Here is a 23,179-nt window from a genome sequence, read left to right on the forward strand (position 1 = left end):
AGCACCCTATGTCAAAAAATTCAACACACCAGCAGTGTGAGGAGACCTGAAAGTGGCACATGGCAGAGTGTGGCGATGGAGACAGCAGCAATGGGAGGCTGTACAGGGACCCATGAGAGACTCTGGACTTGGCAGCAGCATGAGGAGGCGGTATATAGGGGCCCATGGCAGATTAGGGGCCTGGCAGCAGCTATGGGAGGCCCGTAATCTGCCAGCACCCTATGTCAAAAAATTCAACACAACAGCAGTGTGTGAGGAGACCTGAAAGTGGCACATGGCAGAGTGTGGCGATGGAGACAGCAGCAATGGGAGGCCGTACAGGGACCCATGAGAGACTCTGGACCTAGCAGCAGCATGAGGAGGCGGTATATAGGGGCCTATGGCAGATTAGGGGCCTGGCAGCAGCTATAGGAGGCCCGTAATCTGCCAGCACCCTATGTCAAAAAATTCAACACACCAGCAGTGTGTGAGGAGACCTGAAAGTGGCACATGGCAGAGTGTGGCGATGGAGACAGCAGCAATGGGAGGCCGTACAGGGACCCATGAGAGACTCTGGACCTGGCAGCAGCATGAGGAGGCGGTATATAGGGGCCCATGGCAGATTAGGGGCCTGGCAGCAGCTATGGGAGGCCCGTAATCTGCCAGCACCCTATGTCAAAAAATTCAACACAACAGCAGTGTGTGAGGAGACCTGAAAGTGGCACATGGCAGAGTGTGGCGATAGAGACAGCAGCAATGGGAGGCCGTACAGGGACCCATGAGAGACTCTGGACCTGGCAGCAGCATGAGGAGGCGGTATATAGGGGCCCATGGCAGATTAGGGGCCTGGCAGCAGCTATAGGAGGCCCGTAATCTGCCAGCACCCTATGTCAAAAAATTCAACACACCAGCAGTGTGTGAGGAGACCTGAAAGTGGCACATGGCAGAGTGTGGCGATGGAGACAGCAGCAATGGGAGGCCGTACAGGGACCCATGAGAGACTCTGGACCTGGCAGCAGCATGAGGAGGCGGTATATAGGGGCCCATGGCAGATTAGGGGCCTGGCAGCAGCTATGGGAAGCCCGTAATCTGCCAGCACCCTATGTCAAAAAATTCAACACAACAGCAGTGTGTGAGGAGACTTGAAAGTGGCACATGGCAGAGTGTGGCGATGGAGGCAGCAGCAATGGGAGGCCGTACAGGGACCCATGAGAGACTCTGGACCTGGCAGCAGCAGGAGGAGGTGGTATATAGGGGCCTATGGCAGATTAGGGGCCTGGCAGCAGCTATAGGAGGCCCGTAATCTGCCAGCACCCTATGTCAAAAAATTCAACACACCAGCAGTGTGAGGAGACCTGAAAGTGGCACATGTTTGAGGCATGATTCATGGCGGATTTAGTCAGTTGTGTCAGGAACTGGTGGTTTGAAATCCAGACTAATCCACGCCTGATTCATTTTCACAAACGTGAGTCTCTCCACACTTTGGGTGGACAGTCGTGTCCTCCGCGGAGTTACAATACCTCCTGCCGCACTAAACACGCGCTCCGATGCCACGCTACTGGCCGGGCATGACAGCCTTTCAAGGGCAAATTCAGCTAGTTGGGGCCAAAGGTCAAGTTTCGTTGCCCAGTAGTCAAGGGGATTGTCTACCTCGGTTGGCAGGGTGCTGTCCAAGTAGGCCCAAGCCTGTTGTTTGAGCTCCTGCTCCAGGTCCACCTGATGCTGCTGCTGCTGCTGCGGCTGGTTAGTAGTTTCCTCACTGCGCTGGTGAAGAAAGCTACTCATCATCGACTGCAGACTGAGGCAGCCGCTGCTGGTGGAGCTGCCACTGCTCCTACCACCCCACCCCTCCCCTGCTGCCATGCCAGCGGAACGCGAGCGCACAGGGCCCACAGTGTCTGAGGATGGACGTTGGCGCACAAAGGCAGAGACCAACTGACTACATAGGTGGTTTTTATAGTACGTAATTTTGGCCTCCCTCTCAGCAGGTGTGAAAAAGGCCACCATTTTGGACCGGTAGCGAGGGTCCAACAAGGTGGACAGCCAAAAGTCATCCCTCTGTCTGATGGTTATTATTCGTCTGTCGCTACGCAAGCAACCGAGCATGCTATGGGCCATTTGTGCCAAGGAATGCGAGGGACTCCCTGCCTCCATCTCCACAGCATACTGCCACGGTGCGTCTGGGTCCTCTGTCTCCTCCTCCTCCTCCTCTACCAGATGCTCCTGCTCCTCCACTCCTGTGCGCTGAGTGGAAAAACCACCCATTTCACTCAATAATTCCTGAGCACCAATGTCCTCCTCTACCTCCTCCTCTTCTTCCTGTCCTGCCCCCACAGGGGTCATGTGGCGTTGAGATCTGTGCGCCACGTCTACGGCACCCTGACCAGCCATTGTTAACAGCATTTGTTCAGGACGTGCAACAGAGGAATGACGTCGTTCATCCCATAGTCCTGCCGACTCACGAATAGCGTGGCCTCCTCAAAGGGCCTGAGCAAGCGGCAGGTGTCACGCATGAGCTGCCAATGGCTGACATCTAAGTTACACAGGGGAGTACCTTTATCCGCTTGTAACATCAGGAAATCGGTGATGGCCTTTCGCTGCTCGTAAAGGCGGTCTAACATGTGTAGGGTTGAATTCCACCTTGTTGCAACGTCGCAGATCAGGCAATGCTGTGGAATTCCGTTCTGCCGCTGCAGCTCAATGAGGGTGTTCTTTGCGGTGTAGGAATGGCTGAAATGCATGCACAGTTTACGTGACATTTTAAGGATGTCTTGCAGTGGGATGGTGGATTTTAGGAACCGCTTGACAACCAGATTGAACACGTGAGCCATGCATGGCGCATGGCACAACCTTCCTTGACGCAGAGCAGACACCATGTTCTTTCCGTTGTCGGTCAACATGGTTCCGATTTTCAGTTTGCGCGGAGACAGCCATCTGTCGATTTCTCTGTTCATTACACTGAGAAGTTCCTCCCCTGTGTGACTACGTTCGCCAAGGCATACCAGGTGCAGCACAGCGTGACACCGTTGCGCCCTGCACATGTGATATGCCGGTCGGGTAATGGGACTTGGCACGGGGGTGGCGGCTGAGGACACGGCGGAAAAAGAGGTGGTAGAGGCGGACATGTTTGCTGGACCAAGGACGTGCAAACGTGGAGGCAAAAGCGTCGTGACCTGTCCAAGTTGCTGGTGCGGCTGTGCCGGCACCACGTTCACCCAGTGGGCCGTAAATGACATGTACTGTCCCTGACCGTAGTTACAGCTCCACACGTCGGCGCTGCCGTGCACTTTGGCAGAGACCGACATGCTCAAAGACTGGCCCACCATCTCTTCTACATGTGAATGCAGGGCTGGCACTGCCTTTTGGGCAAAGAAATGACGGCTTGGCACTCTCCACCGCGGCGCGGCACAAGCCATCATTTCTTGGAAAGGTGCTGAGTCCACCAGTTGGAAAGGGAGGGACTGCAGCACCAGCAACTTGGACAGGAGGACGTTCAGCTTTTGCACCGTCGGGTGCGTGCTCGCAAACTGTTGTCTCTTGGAAACGGATTCCAAGAAAGACTGTTGACGGAATCCGAGAAGAGGAGTAGCAGGAGAAGGAGCATCTGAACGAGCGGTAGATGCCAACGAGCGACAACTCCCCTCAGCAGAGGTGTTGGAGCCTTGACTGGCTGATAGAGGGCGATTGACGACGTCGGGTGACGGAGCAAGTAACGGAGCGGGTGATGGAGCGGGGGCTGGGGCAGGCAGAACCGCCGTATCTTTATCACGGTTTTCCCAGGTCACCGAATGGTGACGCTGCATATGCTGACGCAACGCTGTAGTCCCAACATGGGCCCCCTGGCCACGCTTGCATTTCTGGCCACATAGTCGACATACGGCTACGTTTACTTCCTCGGGCGGCTTGACGAAAAATTGCCACACCACCGAGTAGGAAACTTTGCCCTCGCTACTCCTCACTGGCTGACTGCTACTTCCTCCGTGCGCACCTGCACCACTACTGGCCATGGTGGTAGGCTGCAGTGGAGCTGGTGCTCTACTCCGTGGACGTTTGGCTCCACTGACACTGATGCGACCCTGCTGCCTCCTGGGCAACCCACCGACTGTTTCGCTCGCTGCCAAGCTGGCACCCTCTTCTCCTGATGATGCGGAAGAAATTGCCTGATGACGACGAGGCAGCCAAGTGCGATCAACCTCCTCATCATCAAGTAGGGTCTCTGCCTCACTACTAGCCCCCTCGGCTGCGTCTGGGTCAGGAGACAGACCTGTCTCTAGACCGGCTACCGAGCCACTCTCCTCGCCAGTACTTCTTCGCCTGGCTGCTGAAAAGGCGGATGTCTCCCCCCGTTCCTGACCGCCCTCTCTTAGCTCTTCCTCACTGTACAGTGGGGCTGAGCCCACAGCATGCGATACTTCGCTTGGTGAGGGAACAGCAAAGGACAGGGGCAGGTAGAGGACACGTGATTTCAGTGGGCTTGCTCCCGGGCCATGCCAACTAACGGTTGTGTCTGACGTACCCACCGACCGTTGGCTGTAGGTGTCAGAGGTGACCTGGGAAGAGGAAGACGACCGAGCCAACCAATCGATGACGGCAGGGTTGTCGGTGGAGACACGACCGCTGGATGACACCGGGAGCACTGGCCTCTGGCTGCGAATACTGGTGCCTCGACCCCTTCCTCTGCTGCCACGTCTGCTCGCTCCTAAAACATTGCCTCCTCTGCCACTCCTCTGCATGTTGTCTGACATACTCTTTAATTCAACGATTATGTGTCCCTGAGTAACAATTATGTGTCCCTGAGTAACAATTCTGTGTCTGTCCGAGTAACAATTCTGTGGCCCTAAGTAACAGTTCTGTGGCCCTCAGCAACAATTCTGTGTCTGTGCGAGTAACAATTCTGTGTCTGTGCGAGTAACAATTCTGTGGCCCTAAGTAACAGTTCTGTGGCCCTCAGTAACAATTCTGTGTTGCTGATTAACGTTTCTGTGGCCCCAAGTAACAGTTCTGTGGCCCTCAGTAACAATTCTGTGTCTGTGCGAGTAACAATTCTGTGTCTGTGCGAGTAACAATTCTGTGGCCCTAAGTAACAGTTCTGTGGCCCTCAGTAACAGTTCTGTGTCCCTGAGTAACAATTCTGTGTCTGTGCGAGTAACAATTCTGTGGCCCTAAGTAACAGTTCTGTGGCCCTCAGTAACAATTCTGTGTCCCTGATTAACATTTCTGTGGCCCCAAGTAACGGTTCTGTGGCCCTCAGTAACAATTCTGTGTCCCTGATTAACGTTTATGTGGCCCTAAGTAACGGTTCTGTGGCCCTCAGTAACAATTCTGTGTCCCTGAGTAACAAATCTGTGTCTGTGCGAGTAACAATTCTGTGTCTGTGCGAGTAACAATTCTGTGGCCCTAAGTAACAGTTCTGTGGCCCTCAGTAACAATTCTGTGGCACTAAGTAACGGTTCTGTGGCCCTCAGTAACAATTCTGTGTCCCTGTGTAACAATTCTGTGTCTGTGCGAGTAACAATTCTGTGGCCCTAAGTAACAGTTCTGTGGCCCTCAGTAACAATTCTGTGTCTGTGCGAGTAACAATTCTGTGGCCCTAAGTAACGGTTCTGTGGCCCTCAGTAACAATTCTGTGTCCCTGAGTAACAATTCTGTGTCTGTGCGAGTAACAATTCTGTGGCCCTAAGTAACAGTTCTGTGGCCCTCAGTAACAATTCTGTGTCTGTGCGAGTAACAATTCTGTGTCTGTGCGAGTAACAATTCTGTGGCCCTAAGTAACAGTTCTGTGGCCCTCAGTAACAATTCTGTGTCTGTGCGAGTAACAATTCTGTGTCTGTGCGAGTAACAATTCTGTGGCCCTAAGTAACAGTTCTGTGGCCCTCAGTAACAATTCTGTGTCCCTGAGTAACAATTCTGTGTCTGTGCGAGTAACAATTCTGTGGCCCTAAGTAACAGTTCTGTGGCCCTCAGTAACAATTCTGTGTCTGTGCGAGTAACAATTCTGTGTCTGTGCGAGTAACAATTCTGTGGCCCTAAGTAACAGTTCTGTGGCCCTCAGTAACAATTCTGTGTCTGTGCGAGTAACAATTCTGTGTCTGTGCGAGTAACAATTCTGTGGCCCTAAGTAACAGTTCTGTGGCCCTCAGTAACAATTCTGTGTCTGTGCGAGTAACAATTCTGTGTCTGTGCGAGTAACAATTCTGTGGCCCTAAGTAACAGTTCTGTGGCCCTCAGTAACAATTCTGTGTCCCTGAATAACAATTCTGTGTCTGTGCGAGTAACAATTCTGTGGCCCTAAGTAACAGTTCTGTGGCCCTCAGTAACAATTCTGTGTCTGTGCGAGTAACAATTCTGTGTCTGTGCGAGTAACAATTATGTGGCCCTAAGTAACAGTTCTGTGGCCCTCAGTAACAATTCTGTATCTGTGCGAGTAACAATTCTGTGTCTGTGCGAGTAACAATTCTGTGGCCCTAAGTAACAGTTCTGTGGCCCTCAGTAACAATTCTGTGTCCCTGAGTAACAATTCTGTGTCTGTGCGAGTAGCAATTCTGTGGCCCTAAGTAACAGTTCTGTGGCCCTCAGTAACAATTCTGTGTCTGTGCGAGTAACAATTCTGTGTCTGTGCGAGTAACAATTATGTGGCCCTAAGTAACAGTTCTGTGGCCCTAAGTAACAGTTCTGTGGCCCTCAGTAACAATTCTGTGTCTGTCCCTGAGTAACAATTCTGTGGCCCTAACTAAAGTTTCTGTGGCCCTAAGTAACAATTCTCTGGCACTCAGTAACAATTCTGTCTGTCCCTGAGTAACAATTCTGTGGCCCTAATAACGTTTCTGTGGCCCTAAGTAACAATTCTCTGGCACTCAGTAACAATTCTGTCTGTCCCTGAGTAACAATTCTGTGGCCCTAATAACGTTTCTGTGGCCCTAAGTAACAATTCTCTGGCACTCAGTAACAATTCTGTCTGTCCCTGAGTATGAATTCTGTGGCCCTAACTAGTGTTTCTTTGTCCCTAAGTAACGATTCTGTGGCCCTAATTAACAATTCTGTGTCCCTGAGTAATGGTTCTCTGTCCCTAAGTAACGTTTCTCTGTCCCCAAGTATCGTTTCTGTGGCCCTAACTCTGTCCCTGTCCCTAATACAGAGCGGTCTGCCTCTGTTCAATGACTGCAGGCAAATGAAGAATTCCAAAATGGCCGCTATTTATAGCTCGACCATTACACAGTGCTAGCTGGCTGGCTGCTGATTGGCTGATGCGATCACATGTCATTGAGGAATGCATTATGGGTCAGTGTGCCTTGTCTGCGCGCCTTCCCAGACATCCCCGCTCCGTCGCCGCACATGTCAGCCGCCATTTTTGGAAAAATTTTGATTCGCGCGTCCGAATTAGGCTATTTTTCGTATTCGAAATTTTTCCGATATTCGACTCGAATTCCACTTCGGCTACTTCGATTCGCTCATCTCTAGCCATAACTTCACACAAACCAATAAATATCCACAGATTCAGCTATGCTTCTACCAAAGACACGGGGCAGAATACACGTTGTACTACATGTATGAAGAAATCTGATTTTATGGGATATGTTTTATAACAAAGTAGAAGATATCATTTAATCCAATCTGAAAATCAGTGTTGCTCTCTCTCATACATGCCATATTCATGTACATATATACATATAAAATATACAATAAAAGTCCTTATAATTGGAACAGTTCAATCAAATATTGTGCTAGAATAAATGTGTTTGATATAGAATGTGCTCCAGAAAGACTGCAGTGCTCCCCCGTGAAATCTGCACCTCCACCTATGGATAAGGATGGCCGCTCACCTCATAGTATGGACCTATAAAAATAGGTCAACCAAGCAAAAGGATTCCATGAAAAATATCATTTGTAATAAAAAATAAACCCCCAGTGCTGATCAAATACCACCAAAGAAAGCTCTATTTGTGTGCAAAATGATATCAATTTAATTTGTGTGCAGTGTTGCATGACCGCAGAATTGGCAGTGCTGAATGGCAAAAAATACCCCGGTCAAGAAGGGGGTAAAACTTTCCGGAGCTGAAGTAGAAATAAATAAATCTTGCTGTCATCGTACAGTTTGGTTTCATTTTCTTGTGACATTTCTTGGACTGCAGTTCTTCTGAGCTCCACAAGGTGGTGATCACACAATTACAGAGACAGGAAATCTCTATGGAAGACAGGAAGTGATGTCGGGCAAAGACAGGAAGTGATGTCGGGCACAGGCAGGAAGTGATGTCAGGCACAGGCAGGAAGTGATGTAAGGCACAGTGTTAGAAATCAAAATTATGATTCAGCACTTATATTGATGGCAAGCTTGCAAATTATTTGTTTTTTATGATTAATCATAATTAATATTAATATGTTTGAATAGACGCCTAAAGCCAATAGTATTACAATTCTTCAATTATAGCTGAGACCTAAAGATATATAAGTTAAGCTGAGACAGTAAATATGGGTAAGTTAGCTAGACCAGCTAAACCAGCTGAAGACTATATTTAGGCATAGCTGGTTAGAAGTCTCTAGTATATGTCAAGGGTATTAGGAGGACTCATTATAGATTTACTATTACATTATGTATTTTAATAGTATCTGTGTGTATTTAGTATACGTTTCTAATATTGATACATATATAGATTAGTGATTATACATTGAAGTTATATTATCATTTAAATATGAATAGCTGAGGTTACATCATCGGCTTACAATATTATGTACATCAGCATCCATATGTTCCTGTCCATCAAAAACATTATGTGAGTGTCGTCCCCTCCCTTCTATGCCATACAAGGTATTACGAATCTCTCGTTATGACACACTCATTCTGCATAAAAAGGTCCATAAGGGACAGAGGAGGGGAGACACTCACACGCTAACACTGACACTCTGACATACACGCACACACACGTATGAGAAGCTGGAACAGGTGTTTACTGAAGACAAGATCATCATTTCCGTCTATTTCTGGTTTCTTCCCAAAAAGACATGAGAAGGACAAGGAGAACATGAAAGACAGAACAGCACATGGCCGGACTTCAATAACTAAAAATGGTGACTTTTTCTTTAAACTTCAGCTCGATATTTCTACAGTAGTTTTATCTACATGGATCTGTTCATGATACGCTTTACATTGTTATTTTACACAATTGTGTGATAGAATAAAATCACACTTTATTTTTTATTTCAACGGCTCTTTCATTCATAATAGCCTCAAGACAATAAAAGAAGTATTGTATGTGTCTAAAATCCAACATTTTGGTGAGCCAGCCTCCGCCAAAGTTTTTTCTCCGGTTTTCCATTCCTTGATAAGGGGGAGAACGCACAATTCTGTGATTGTCAAGTCTGGGAAAAGCGCGGTGAAAAGAACCTAGCAGAAAAGGCGATTAAACAGACGTGGACGAGAGGTCCAGTGACTGAGCCGGGTCAAACGAGAAAATCTTTTGATTTCAGTGAGTAACAATTATGGAATTTATTGATGACTTAGTTAATGAAAGCAAGCTAGAGTTTAAAGATGTTTCTTTATATCCTGAAGACAGTCAGCTATGGCACTATATGTATAATGAATGTTTACAGGCCAATATTCAGATAGATAAATCTAGATTTACTGTGCACAGACAGCGTAAAAAGATATCTAACATCTTAAATTTAGTAAGAATATGCAACAAAATGTTGAATTTTGAATGTTGATTTACCTGTTAAAAAAGCTTGTACATTAAAAGAGACAGAATGTAGTACTGTACAGATTACAGAAAAGAATGAAAATTTGTCTCAAGATGCTCTTAGTTGCCCAAACTGTGACATTTTTTGTAATTCTATAGAAAATCTTGAGGAACAAATTGATTCAAAGACAAATCTTTTGTTAAGACTGCAGAATGACAGTAAACAGGTTTCCATGATAAACACAGATGACAAACAGAGTGATTCAAGATCAGAGCCACGGCTGTCCGATATCTCTGAAAGTTCGGATATTGACTCTGATGAGGAAACACAAATTAAACATAAAGAATTGTTATGTAAAACTGCAAAACTTAAGTTGCAAATACATAATCAATGAATGAAAGTTTTAAAAGACATCCCTGCTTATGATTCAGATAAAGATATATACAGCAACATGGAAATGTATGAAATGAATGTCAAATGCCATCAGCTTCCAAATCATGAAATAAATTATTTATTTCCGTTATGGCTACCAATTAAATTTATGTCTCGAATTAAAAATTCTGTTATTAACGATAAATATCAGAAAAAACATAATGACGCGACAGACAGACTGCGACAGTTGCTGTTATGTTCAACAGGTGAAGATGTACCTTCTGTAGAAATGCTAGACTTACTTCAGACTACTGCTGGCGAAGACCCTTTTGAGTTTAAAAATAAGTTTTCCAAAGCATATAAAATTATATTTGGAGTAGAAAATGAAGAAGACTCAGCTATGATCAAAGCTTTTGTAAAGAAATTCAAGTATCTTGATCCAGTAACCATTGTCATAGCAGAGGAAAAACAAAATCTGAATGACATAGTAAGTTTCATTGACAAAATCCGGAGAAAATTGAAAAACAGCAATCTCACTTACGAGGTAGCTGTGATTCAAAGTGACAAAAATAGTCAGACAGCAGCCATGCCAGGAACCACAAGTCCCAGTAAGAATGACAACGACAGATGCAAGCAAGTGAGTCATAAAGAGAATACCACATGCTTTCACTGTCATAAACAAGGTCATATCAGACGCCATTGTTGGAAGTTTAAACTTGACTCACAAATAAAGAAAATGGAAATAAAAAGTGAAAAAGCAGCTTTTGTACAACCTGCTGTGTTGTGTAATGATAAAAGTTTAACTGAATTGCCTTATGCCTCAACAGTTACACAGATTCATACTTTGACTAACAACAACTGTTCTGACAACATGGTGAGAAGGGCTGTCACTGACACAAATGGTTTATTACCAGTTCCAAAAATAGAGTCACGTCCACATTCATCCCCAATATCGTTAGAATTTGTAGCTCCAATTGTATTGGATGACAATGGAAGACCATTTATACAAGGATTACTAAATGGTAAAAAGATTAAATTTCTGATTGACAGCGGATCTGAGATTAGTCTTACCAGAGAAAACATAGCTGTGAAACCAAATTCACCCATGTGTAATATAAAAGGTTTTAATAATACAGGTCATTCCACTGCTAGACAGGTGCCTAATGTAACATTTGAAGTACCTGGGCTAGTGAAAACTAACATTGATATTTGGTATAGTAATGCCACCGAGAATATTCTTGGCATTGATTTTATCAATAAGCAGAAGTGGATTATTGATATTATGACCAAAGTTATTTGGAGGAATCCATCTAGGCCCAAATCAATGTTAATGGATCCTTCTATATACAGTGATGTTGGTTTCAACTCTAAAATGTCTACAGCACAAAGATGGCCTGATACTGATGGTAATTGTGTTTTAAAAGAATTGGTACAACGTTTTCCAAGTTTGTGGTCAAAATTTAAAAATGACATAGGAACTTTGAAAGATACAGAATTGAATATTGAGGGAAAAGATCCCATACCCCTTAATCAGTATGAGTTACCACAAGAATCAATAGGACCACTTTCTGCCATTATTCAAGAGTTTGTACAACTTGGCATTTTAAAGAAAACACAATCAGTGGTAAATAACTGTATTTGGCCTATCAAAAATGCTGACAATTCATATTCTTTGTCAGTTGACTTCAGGACACTGAATAAACATATCACAAATAACAAAGCAGTTGTTCCGGATCATTCTAATATCAAGTTACATTTAAAGGCCGAATCCAAAGTGTTTTCTGTTTTGGAAATCGATAACAGTCATTTTTCGATCCCCTTAGCTAAAAGTTGTCAATACAAGCTAGCTTTTAAGTTTCAGAAAGAGACTTATGCATTCACTCGATTAGTAGCTGGTTTAGACATCAGTGATGGTGTAGTCCATGAATCCATAGCAAAAATTCTATCAACATTTTCAAGGCCAGAATGCATTTTTCAGCATGTAAATACAATTATGCTGAGTACGCAGAATGTTAACGAACATATTACTCTTTTGTCTGAGTTATTTATGTTGTTACAGGATGCAGGCCTAAAATTAAACCCGGAAAGAGTTCAGCTGATGAAAAGTCAGGTGAAATGCTTTCACATGCAGATTAGTAAAGGAAAGAGACAATTATTACAAGAAACAGTCAGAGCTATCACTGCCTTTCCAGTTCCTACAACTCATAAATCATTGCAACAATTTTTGAAAAACATAAATCATTGCAAAGAGTTTATACATGGTTTCGCAGAGAAAGTTAAGCCATTATATCATCTTTTGAAGAGTAAAAATAACTTAGTTGACCAATGGGGTCCAAATGAGAATAATGCTTTAAAAGTGTTGAAAAAGGATTTGCAGAATGCGCCAGCATTAGGTACAATTGAGGTTTGTTCCAATGCTCCTTTTGTTGTGAAAACTCATGTATCTGATAATGCAATTTCAGTAACTTTGTCTCAATTAAAAGAAGGTAATGAGAGACTAATTAGTTACTTCTCCAGAGATGTATCACCATTGGAAAGAACTTTTACACCTGAGGTACTGCAACGGCTAAGTGTCTTTTATGCAATCAAAGCATCAGAAAGCACAGTGAAGTCACACAGTATCATATTACAGTCTCCTGACAGTTCACTAAGAAGAATTCTTGAGGAAGATACATTCAGAGAATGTGGTGAAAGGTATCCTCAGTGGAAAAGAGCACTGTTAGCCAAACACATTGTGATAGGTACAGCTGTATCAGACAAGTCTCTACCTCACATTCACAGCACAACATGTATTACTGAAGAACACTCTAACACCAGAATAATGACATCAGCACAGAAAACAGCTACGCATATTTCTAATATTATAGGGATGAGAACAAAGGCATAATCCTTTGTCATCTCTGGGGTGATACAAAACCTTTCTTTGTTTAGTAAAACAGGGTTTTGTGGTCATGACCTATGATGAAATATTGCGTCCTGTCATACCTAAATATCACACTACTTTTGTATTCTAGTTTAGGTAATTTTAGACAGGATTAGGACAGTATTTTGATTGATATATAGAAATTTTCTGTAAATGGAAATAGGAAGTAATGTTACTTCACAATATGTGTTCCAACCTCATAAACTGATTGTTCCATAATCTTTCATATTTGTTGAAAAAAGGTGTAAGAATAATGTAATGTTTGTGCCAAAGTAATGATACTGCATTTCTTTACAGAAATGGCATCTAAAATCAAATATGAACCGTAACAATCTCCTACAAGCCAACGTGAAGGAATTTGGACGTTAAAGAAGAGATCTTCATATGGGAAGAAGATTGAACAGGAGCTTAATAATTCACACTTGTGACTGATTTATCACGTTCAACAAAAATGTTTCTACTTTACAGAACTTAAAGAAGATATTTTATAGACATTGCATGAAGAAAAGATTCATCAAGAGGAAATCTATTTATTATTAGTGATAACATCATTTATTATTGAAAATATTGTGATAGGTCACATATACATTTTAATGATCCTCTTATTCTGATACTTACATCCATATTAGGATAATAATATTATTATTATTATTTATTTTTTACATATTCATATACAGAATATGTTTTAGCTAATACTTCACAGACTTATTCCAGTTAATAGAATACCTTTTGTTAAAAGGTTAAGAAACATATTACTCTTGTATGAGCAATAGAAACTTATGACACATTTTAGAATGGAAAGTATATTTCCGGAGAGTTAAAATATTATTCAAATATGGAAATATACTACATTAATTATTATTACATCATTTAATTATTATTATTATATTATTATCATATATCATTTAAAATTAACATTATGATTAAGAATTTTTATAGTAAGAAAAACTGAAGATAAGGTATAGAGTTTTGAAGGAAAGTTATTTTTGGTTGGTCCAGTTATGAAGAATATGTACGATCATTTGGAATAAGGCAGTGTGTATGGGCCATGAATGAAGTGTGAATTGGTTAAAAATTAATTATGGACTAAACATAATAAGGAGGATTTATTAGAAATCAAAATTATGATTCGGCACTTATATTGATGGCAAGCTTGCAAAATATTTGGTTTTTATGATTAATCATAATTAATATTAATATGTGTGAATGGTCTTTTGACAAATGGTAGTATTACAATTCTTCAGACATAACTGAGACTGAAAAATAGGAATAAGTTAAGCTGAGACAGTATATATGGGTAAGTTAGCTGAGACAGTAAATATGGGTAAGTTAGCTGAGACAGTAAATATGGGTAAGTTAGCTGAGACAGTAAATATGGGTAAGTTAGCTGAGACAGTAAATATGGGTAAGTTAGCTGAGACAGTAAATATGGGTAAGTTAGCTGAGACAGTAAATACGGGTAAGTTAGCTGAGACAGTAAATACGGGTAAGTTAAGCTGAGGCAGTAAATACGGGTAAGTTAGCTGAGACAGTAAATATGGGTAAGTTAAGCTGAGGCAGTAAATATGGGTAAGTTAGCTGAGACAGTAAATATGGGTAAGTTAGCTGAGACAGTAAATATGGGTAAGTTAGCTGAGACAGTAAATATGGGTAAGTTAGCTGAGACAGTAAATATGGGTAAGTTAGCTGAGACAGTAAATATGGGTAAGTTAAGCTGAGGCAGTAAATATGGGTAAGTTAGCTGAGACAGTAAATATGGGTAAGTTAGCTGAGACAGTAAATATGGGTAAGTTAGCTAGACCAGCTAAACCAGCTGAAGACTATATTTAGGCATAGCTGGTTAGAAGTCTCTAGTATATGTCAAGGGTATTAGGAGGACTCATTATAGATGTACTATTACATTATGTATTTTAATAGTATCTGTGTGTATTTAGTATACGTTTCTAATATTGATACATATATAGATTAGTGATTATACATTGAAGTTATATTATCATTTAAATATGAATAGCTGAGGTTACATCATCGGCTTACAATATTATGTACATCAGCATCCATATGTTCCTGTCCATCAAAACCATTCTGTGAGTGTCGTCCCCTCCCTTCTATGCCATACAAGGTATTACGAATCTCTCGCTATGACACACTCATTCTGCATATAAGGGACAGAGGACGGGAGCTCACACACACGCTAACACCGACACTCTGACACATACACATACATGTCTAGGACGTTCTGAGAAAACAACAGGTGCGTGCTGCAAGACAAATATCATCACTTCCATCTATTTCCGGCTTCTTCACAAAGTCTCGAAGGACAAGTAGAGCATGAGAAGGACAAGAACATGAAGGACAGAACGGCACATGGCCGGACTTCAATAACTAAAAATGGTGACTTTTTCTTTAAACTTCAGCTTGATATTTCTACAGTAGTTTTATCTACATGGAACTGTTCATGATACGCTTTACATTGTTATTTTACACCATTGTGTGATAGAATAAAATCACACTTTATTTTTTATTTCAACGGCTCTTTCATTCATAATCGCCTCAAGACACTAAAAGGTATTATATGTGTCTAAAATCCAACAGGGGGTGGTAAAATATGAACCTGCAGCCACTTGCTGGGGATTTGGATTTTTAACAATGCTACAGATTTGTTATTTTTTGCGCATTCCCCACCACTATACAGCCGGGAGTGTGAGGACTTTAGTAAAGTCTGATTTCATGTGGAAGTGATACAAATGGCTGTGAATCCGCCTGTTACTTCCATGAACATTGCTGCAATGTGCCCTGACCCCACCACCGGACAGCAGAGCATGGTCCTGTCATGGTGGGTGTCACTGGGAAGGGTGGCGGGAGCTCAGTGGACCTCCTGTACACAGACCAGGAAGTGACATGTATGACGTGGATGACATCACTTCCTGGACTGGAGCTGTCATTCTCCGGGATCAGTGTCGGGGGAAGAAGCTGATGGAAGGTGGTCTGTGTTCCATCATCTGCAGTGGAGTAGACAGGAGACATCTACAGTCTAATATACCCCAGGGGTCTCCATAAAGAGAACCTGTCACCTATATGCCATCACATAGGAGGCTATTGGTCCCCTACATGATAGCAATACAAGTTATGGACAAAATAAATAAAGTTTGAAGCATAGAAAGAGACACATTTTTTTTAATATTGTAAAAATGTTAGAGCCCCCCTCCCCCGACACACACCTACAAAAACACGCACATTGGGGTGTATACATAGGAACACAGTGATCCCCACACACGTTACATATCAGCGCACACGCCACAGGGAGAGCAATGATTGGAGCACCAGTGCTCCTGTGTAACTCTATACTGATGACCTGGAGGGGCTATTAAAGCGTTCCAAGTGCACACAGTGTTACGGCTTGACATGTTGGGAATCCCATTTCCTCGGCACAACCTCATCTTTTATATTTCACCAGAAAATAGGTCATGAATTGCATTTATGTGCTCAGAAATAAACGTTACTATATTGTTCCTGAAATGTTGCCTTTCATAAACTGTTGTGCTAATATCATGTAACATAGAAAATGACAACTCCCAACATTGGATTATATAGGGTGTCTGCTATCACAGAATACATCAGATTTGGGGTTTAGTGATCTTCAGGAATAAAATGATTTTTAAAAGGTGTAAACAAGAAATAAAAAAAATATGTAAAAATGTCCCCAGGACTCCATGGACCCCTTCATTCCACGCCGTCTCCAGGAACCGGGAAACCCCAGAGAAGCCAAGTGTCCCCTGACTTCCTCTCCAGGCTGGGATGTCACTCTGGTCGGGCGCCACCTACAGTGGAAGAAGCAGACTGCACCGGCCTACATCTGCTCTATGCTTTGTCTGATCAGGATGGAGGCCATTTGTCCCTGAACACAGAGCGCCCTAAACACGAGGTAAACGTGGTGCAACACTGAGCCCCGTCCAGCTGTAGTGTAGACTTTGACAGGCTGCAGGCAGCGGGGCTGGACGCTGTACCTGTGCCTATCAGGTGTATTATAATGCCAGCATTGTACCCACAGGGGCCGGACCCCCCATGTACAAGTGGCCTAAGAGATACCATCAGCTTGTGTCCCATTCCATCAGACTCCTAGAACTGGAAGAGGACATTTTTGGGGGGATGTGTTGTAGAAGAACCCAGACCACGGTATTGTGCGGTGAAAATATCATCCAACTTTATTCATCATATATATGTGACACTTTAACTACAGAAGGAAAGAGATAGATTGTTTACATTTCAAGGATCTAGTTATACAATTTATATAATCTATGCTAATAAACTGATTAACATATGACACACCCCTCAATACCAGCCCCGCCCACTTATGTAACCCTCTAAACATCCAAATCCCTGTAACTTCCCAGAAGACACTTTCATCTTTTATCCATAACAAGCTGATTGAGTACAAGAGAACCCTGAGCCCCTCCTGCTCATTCCCACACAGCAAGTCCATGTCACCATCTACAAGGTGAGAGGACCTGAAGGAGAACAAGACCATGACCACCAGGACCATCGCCTGACTGAAGCCATGCTCACATTTCTTTCTAATGCTGCTTCTATGGTCTACTCAGATACAGATTTGGCAGATGTACATTCGTGTCTTCAAGGAGCTGATCAAACATGATTTGTGCTTGACTATCTTTTTTGGGGACCAGAGGTGACATTAGGGGTCTGATAGACCTCTTGTGTTTCTTTAAAGAGGACCTGTGACCAGCAATATGTTATCACATGCGAGGCTATTAACCCCCTATATGGCAATAATAAAGTTCAGAGAAAGAAAAGTGTAAAGTAACACTCTGTAAATGAAAAAACACACAAAACACATTTTAAAGCCCCCAGTTCCAGTATACATGAGCAATTGCAAGGGTTGGGTGCAGTTATGTAGGAAAACATCAATCACACTACACATTGTACATATCTCTGCACACACCATTGCCGATGACATACTTTTTCTAACAGACCCACATATCACGTTACCTTATTTGCTACACGATTTCAAATTATTTCAGTATTTGGCCAACTTGAAAATCAACTTTTCTAAATCCCAAGCTCTTAATGTCTCATTACCTCCAGACATGATTAGACAAGCAAAATCAAATTTTCCTTATACCTGGCAGTCTGAGGCTATCACTTATTTGGGAATCCAATTGCCAACCCACCTTACGGAACTCTATGCCAAAAATTTTTTGCCCCTCTTATGTGACATCACCAAAGACCTTCAGACATGGAATAAACCTTGGTTCTCCTGGTTTGGTAGAGCAGCTATACTTAAGATGAACGTGCTCCCTAGAATACTATATCTACTGCAGATTATACCAATTCAGTTACCAAACTTCTTGTTTAAATCATATAGAACGCTCTGTACCTCCTTTCTTTGGTATAATAAATGCCCAAGAATTAGCTTTACCCAACTTACTATGCCCAAGAAGAGTGGAGGTATTGGATTGCCGGATATTACCCGTTACTACAGGTCTCGTCACCTAGCTAGAATAGTAGATTGGACCACGAACCACATTCGTAAGGTTTGGGTTGGTGTGGAGGCTGATTTCTCAAAGATACCGCTTGCCACCTCCCCTTGGCTGAAAACCTCTCACATTCCTTCTGAGTTTCGGGAACACCCTCTTATAGGTCCCACTTTATGCTGTAGCTCTCAGTTGTTCCAGAAAAAAGAACTTCCGTCCTCTCCGAGCCCTCTAACTCCGATCAAAATGAATCCGGACTTTCTACCAGGGATGTCTCCGACCTTTCTCGCCGGATATAACCGTGAAGATAATCTAACAGTACGTCAATTCTTCAAAGATACTAAGCTCTTATCTAGAGAAGACGTTACAAAGGCGTGGCCATCCCTTACACTAACGCCTTGGATGTATAGACAAATCCACCACTTTTTACGAAACTCCCCACATCTAAAGGATTATTCAAGGCTACTTACTCCATTTGAGAAACTCTGCTTTACAGACTTCCCCCAGAGGCATGTGATATGCAAGCTTTATTCCTATCTTGAAAGTGCCAATATATCTCAATCTCGGAAGACCTGTGAGGCCTGGATGCGTGATCTACAACTTCCAATGTCACCAGAGGACTGGGACCACATTTATGACCACATGCATAAAGGTTCCATATGTGTCTCTACACAAGAAAGCAACTATAAATTAATTTCCAGATGGTACAGAGTTCCGTATGTGATTCATAGATTTGATCCTAACGTTCCGGATTTATGCTGGAGATGTTACCAGGCAACAGGTACACTTCTACATATATGGTGGGAATGTCCGCTGCTACAGCCCTTCTGGAGAAAAGTTCTGGACATAATCGCACAAGTAACTACATACACCCTAGACTTTACCCCAGCACAATTCTTACTCCATCACTCCTCACTTCCTGTAAGGACTTATCGTAAGTCGCTTGCCTTACATATGATAAACGCAGCAAAGCAGTGTATTCCTGTTCATTGGCGATCAGACCATGTTCCCACCGTGCGAGAGTGGCTTCTTAGGATCGTCAGGATCGCAGAAATGGAGGAGCTGATCTCAGTGGCAAAGGAACACCCCGAGAGATTCAGGAAGACTTGGGCTTGTTGTTCCAAACTACTAATACTTATCATGGTTTAATGAAGGAATGAACAAGAAGAGATTTGGAGATACGGAAAACCTTGAAAGCTTTCACCTCAGGAATAACTCCATAGATGGAGTCTAACCGAACCGTATCCTAAATTAAAGATAGAATCTGTGTCAGTTTGGCCGTTGCTTATTGATGTGACTGGTTTGGTTGCACTTACTTAATCATAAACCTCATCCTTCCCCCCCTTTTTTTTTCTCTTCCTTCCCCTCTTCCCTATATATTTGTTTTTTGTGCTCCCCCCTCACCCCATTATGATATTACTTTTCATATTCCTCTTCCATTTACGTGCTCTTTTCTTTTCTTTCTCTCACACCTTTTTCATACTCTATTTAATCATATATTTCATAAGGAACAGAGTATTCATACATGTACAGGTGTGACGGTTATCTACAAAACTAACCTACATTTTTCGGATACGGATACATTGGACGTATATACCTTGAAATGACACTTTTGTCTTACTCTTCACAGTCCTGTTATCCGAGATCTCCCTACACAGTGGACTAGTGTGCAGCGTACTTCTCTAAATCACATACTGTTATCATTATTTCTACTGTTACATAATATGCATCTGCTTTATTGTAGGACTTTGTTTCAGGATGATCTACAATTTAATTCCATGTCTTGGTCCCGTCTGCATTACGGGAGAACATGTAAGAGGTACATTCGCGGACTGTGATCCGTATCTGTATATGATTTGTTAAGCCTTTCATATTTCAATAAAACTTTTTTGGAATAAAAAAAAAAATTCAAAACATTAACAATAACATATAAAGTCATTTATAACTCTGCACCAAATTACATCACCGATCTTGTCTCCAAATATCACCCAAACCGTACTCTCCGCTCCTCACACAACCTCCTGCTCTCTAGCTCCCTTGTCTCCTCCTCCCATGCTCATCTCCAGGACTTCTCCAGAGCTTCCCCCATCCTCTGGAAGTCTCTACCCCAATTTATCAGACTATCGCCTACTCTGCTCACTTTTAGGCAATCTCTGAAATCCTCTCTTTTCAGGGAAGCCTATCCTGCCCTCAGCTAATAATGGAATCTTCTACTCTTCCAACCAGTCCATCCCCCACAGTTAGTACCTTTTGTACCACTAGCCCCTCCCTCCTAGACTGTAAGCTCTGAGGAGCAGGGCCCTCCTATCCCTCTTGTATTTAACTGTATTGTCTCCCGTTATATTGTAAAGCGCTGAGCAAACTGTTGGTGATATATAAATCCTGTATAATAATAATAATGAGAGGAGATGAAATGTGGAAAGAAGGCATTGATAATGGGAGAGGAGATGGAACATGTAATGGGAGGAGTGGCCAAGGTGGGCTTAGCTGGAGACCTCAAGCCTGGCTGATGATGTATCAATAGTCAGAAGAACCTGGAATGGACTCTCCCACTGAGGCTTCAGAGACTTGGTAAGATGACAATAGACCCCATCCTAGTCTCTGGTACTGAGGCAATGTTGGTCATGTATTACCTCAGGATCCAGAAATGAGGAAAATGCATGGAAACCCAACTCAGTTGGTGAATCATGAAAATGCATTACATGTTCAGTCAAAGCTCCATAAAAAAAGCTAAAGAATGAGAATCATGAGGGAAGCTGTTCAGTTATTGATGCTTATCTTAAACAAATTGTCAAAAGATAAAATATTCAAATCCCTTCTAGTTGTGTATTGATGGACATAAGCACTAAACTCAGTTCATCCGATCATTACATTCCAGTTTGCACAGATTTTAGTTTGTTTCTTTTAAGGTAACATTTTATCTTCTCCCTTCTTCTCTAGGTTGTGGGATGACATTGGGGATGTGGAACTAACTTGTGACACCTGAAACTTTTTAAATATCTCTTTTCGTCCAGTATTTAATCTATGCTGAGATTTGTGAATCCTCCGGTGATAGATTAGACCGGCATTAACTGTAAAAGTTTTGTCACATGGAGAGCATTAAAATGACTTCTCTCCAGTGTGAATCCTCTGGTGTGTGATAAGATGTGACTTCACTGTAAAAGCTTTATCACATTCAGAACACTGATATGGCTTCTCTCCAGTGTGAAGCCTCTGGTGTGTGATAAGATATGACTTCTGTGTAAAAGCTTTATCACATTCAGAACACTGATATGGCTTTTCTCCAGTGTGAATCCTCTGGTGTCTGATAAGATCTGACTTCCGTGTAAAAGCTTTATCACATTCAGAACACTGATATGACTTCTCTCCAGTGTGAATCCTCTGGTGTCTGATAAGATGTGACTTCTGAGTAAAAGCTTTATCACATTCAGAACACTGATATGACTTCTCTCCAGTGTGAATCCTCTGGTGTGTGATAAGACTTGACTTCCGTGTAAAAGCTTTATCACATTCAGAACACTGATATGGCTGCTCTCTAGTGTGAATCCTCTGGTGTCTGATAAGATCTAACTTATGTGTAAAAGCTTTATCACATTCAGAACACTGATTTGGCTTCTCTCCAGTGTGAACCCTCTGGTGTGTGATAAGATTTGACTTCAGTGTAAAAGCTTTATCACATTCAGAACACTGATATGGCTTCTCTCCAGTGTGAATCCTCTGGTGTCTGATAAGATCTGACTTTACTGTAAAAGCTTTATCACATTCAGAACACTGATATGACTTCTCTCCAGTGTGAACAATCTGGTGTCTGATAAGATTTGACTTCTGTGTAAAAGCTTTGCCACATTCAGAACACTGATATGACTTCTCTCCAGTGTGAACAATCTGGTGTCTGATAAGATTTGACTTCCATGTAAAAGCTTTATCACATTCAGAACACCGATATGACTTCTCTCCAGTGTGAACTCTTTGGTGTACTATAAGGTCTCTCTCACGTGTAAAAGTTTTGCCACAGTCAGAACAATGATATGACTTCCCTCCATTGTGAACCTTCTGATGTGTGATATATTTTCTCTCCATTGTAAAATCTCCAAACAAGAAGTAGTATGAAATGACTCCTCTTATGTATACGTGGTTTGGACTTTAGTGTAAAGCCATTGTCACTTCCAGAACACTGAAATTACTTTTCTCCTGCTGGATCAATGTGGAAGAGGATCCAAACCATGACTTTTAGAACACAGATATGACTTGTATCCCGTGTGAATCCTCCAGTGAGCTGCAATAAAGACTTTCAGTCAATTAAGACACCCATATGTCTTGTTTTCCATGTGACTCAGCTGTATTCATGAAGACCAACATGACCGAAAACTTGGCTCATCAATCCACCTGTACAGAACGAAAAACAATTAGAATTCTATATAAAGGGCTACATAAAGTTGCTTTCTATTTTTAATGTTCATTACTAAATATATCTTATGAATAGAAAGAATATGTACAGCATTATCTACAGTATTTTTGTAATCAAATAGAGTTTATTTAGAAAGTTTCTAAGTGCGCACAGTATTCCCAACATTCAGCCCAGACAATGGAGTCATACATTCTCACGTATAGGCAGTTGTGGCACTGTTACAGATCATACAGAACAATAACTTGCTTTGTCTATGGTGTCACTTTTACCTTTTATAAACAAATGAACAGAGAAAAGAAGAAACAGCCTAGAACAATTCAGCTGTACACGGCAAGT

General features: G+C 42.4%; 2 protein-coding genes across 2 annotated transcripts in view; both read right to left on the minus strand.

The window, feature by feature from the left end:
* The window catches only part of LOC149470473 (endogenous murine leukemia virus Env polyprotein from Emv-2 locus-like), a 147,590-nt gene that overhangs the window by 105,253 nt on the left and 19,158 nt on the right, over positions 1–23,179 (minus strand). The gene's annotated exons all lie outside the window — the stretch shown is intronic.
* Positions 21,001–22,717, minus strand: LOC149470475 (uncharacterized). Its single transcript, XM_089663426.1, has 2 exons — positions 22,431–22,717; positions 21,001–22,178 (listed from the first exon to the last, which is right to left on the minus strand). The coding sequence occupies exons 1-2, from the start codon at positions 22,513–22,515 to the stop codon at positions 21,535–21,537; spliced, it is 729 nt and encodes a 242-aa protein (XP_089519552.1). The 5' UTR covers positions 22,516–22,717; the 3' UTR covers positions 21,001–21,534.

Source organism: Staurois parvus, unplaced genomic scaffold (assembly GCF_062004578.1).
Source record: "Staurois parvus isolate SC_StPar_1 unplaced genomic scaffold, SC_StPar_1.0 ptg000042l, whole genome shotgun sequence".
Classification (NCBI taxonomy): Eukaryota; Metazoa; Chordata; class Amphibia; order Anura; family Ranidae; genus Staurois; species Staurois parvus.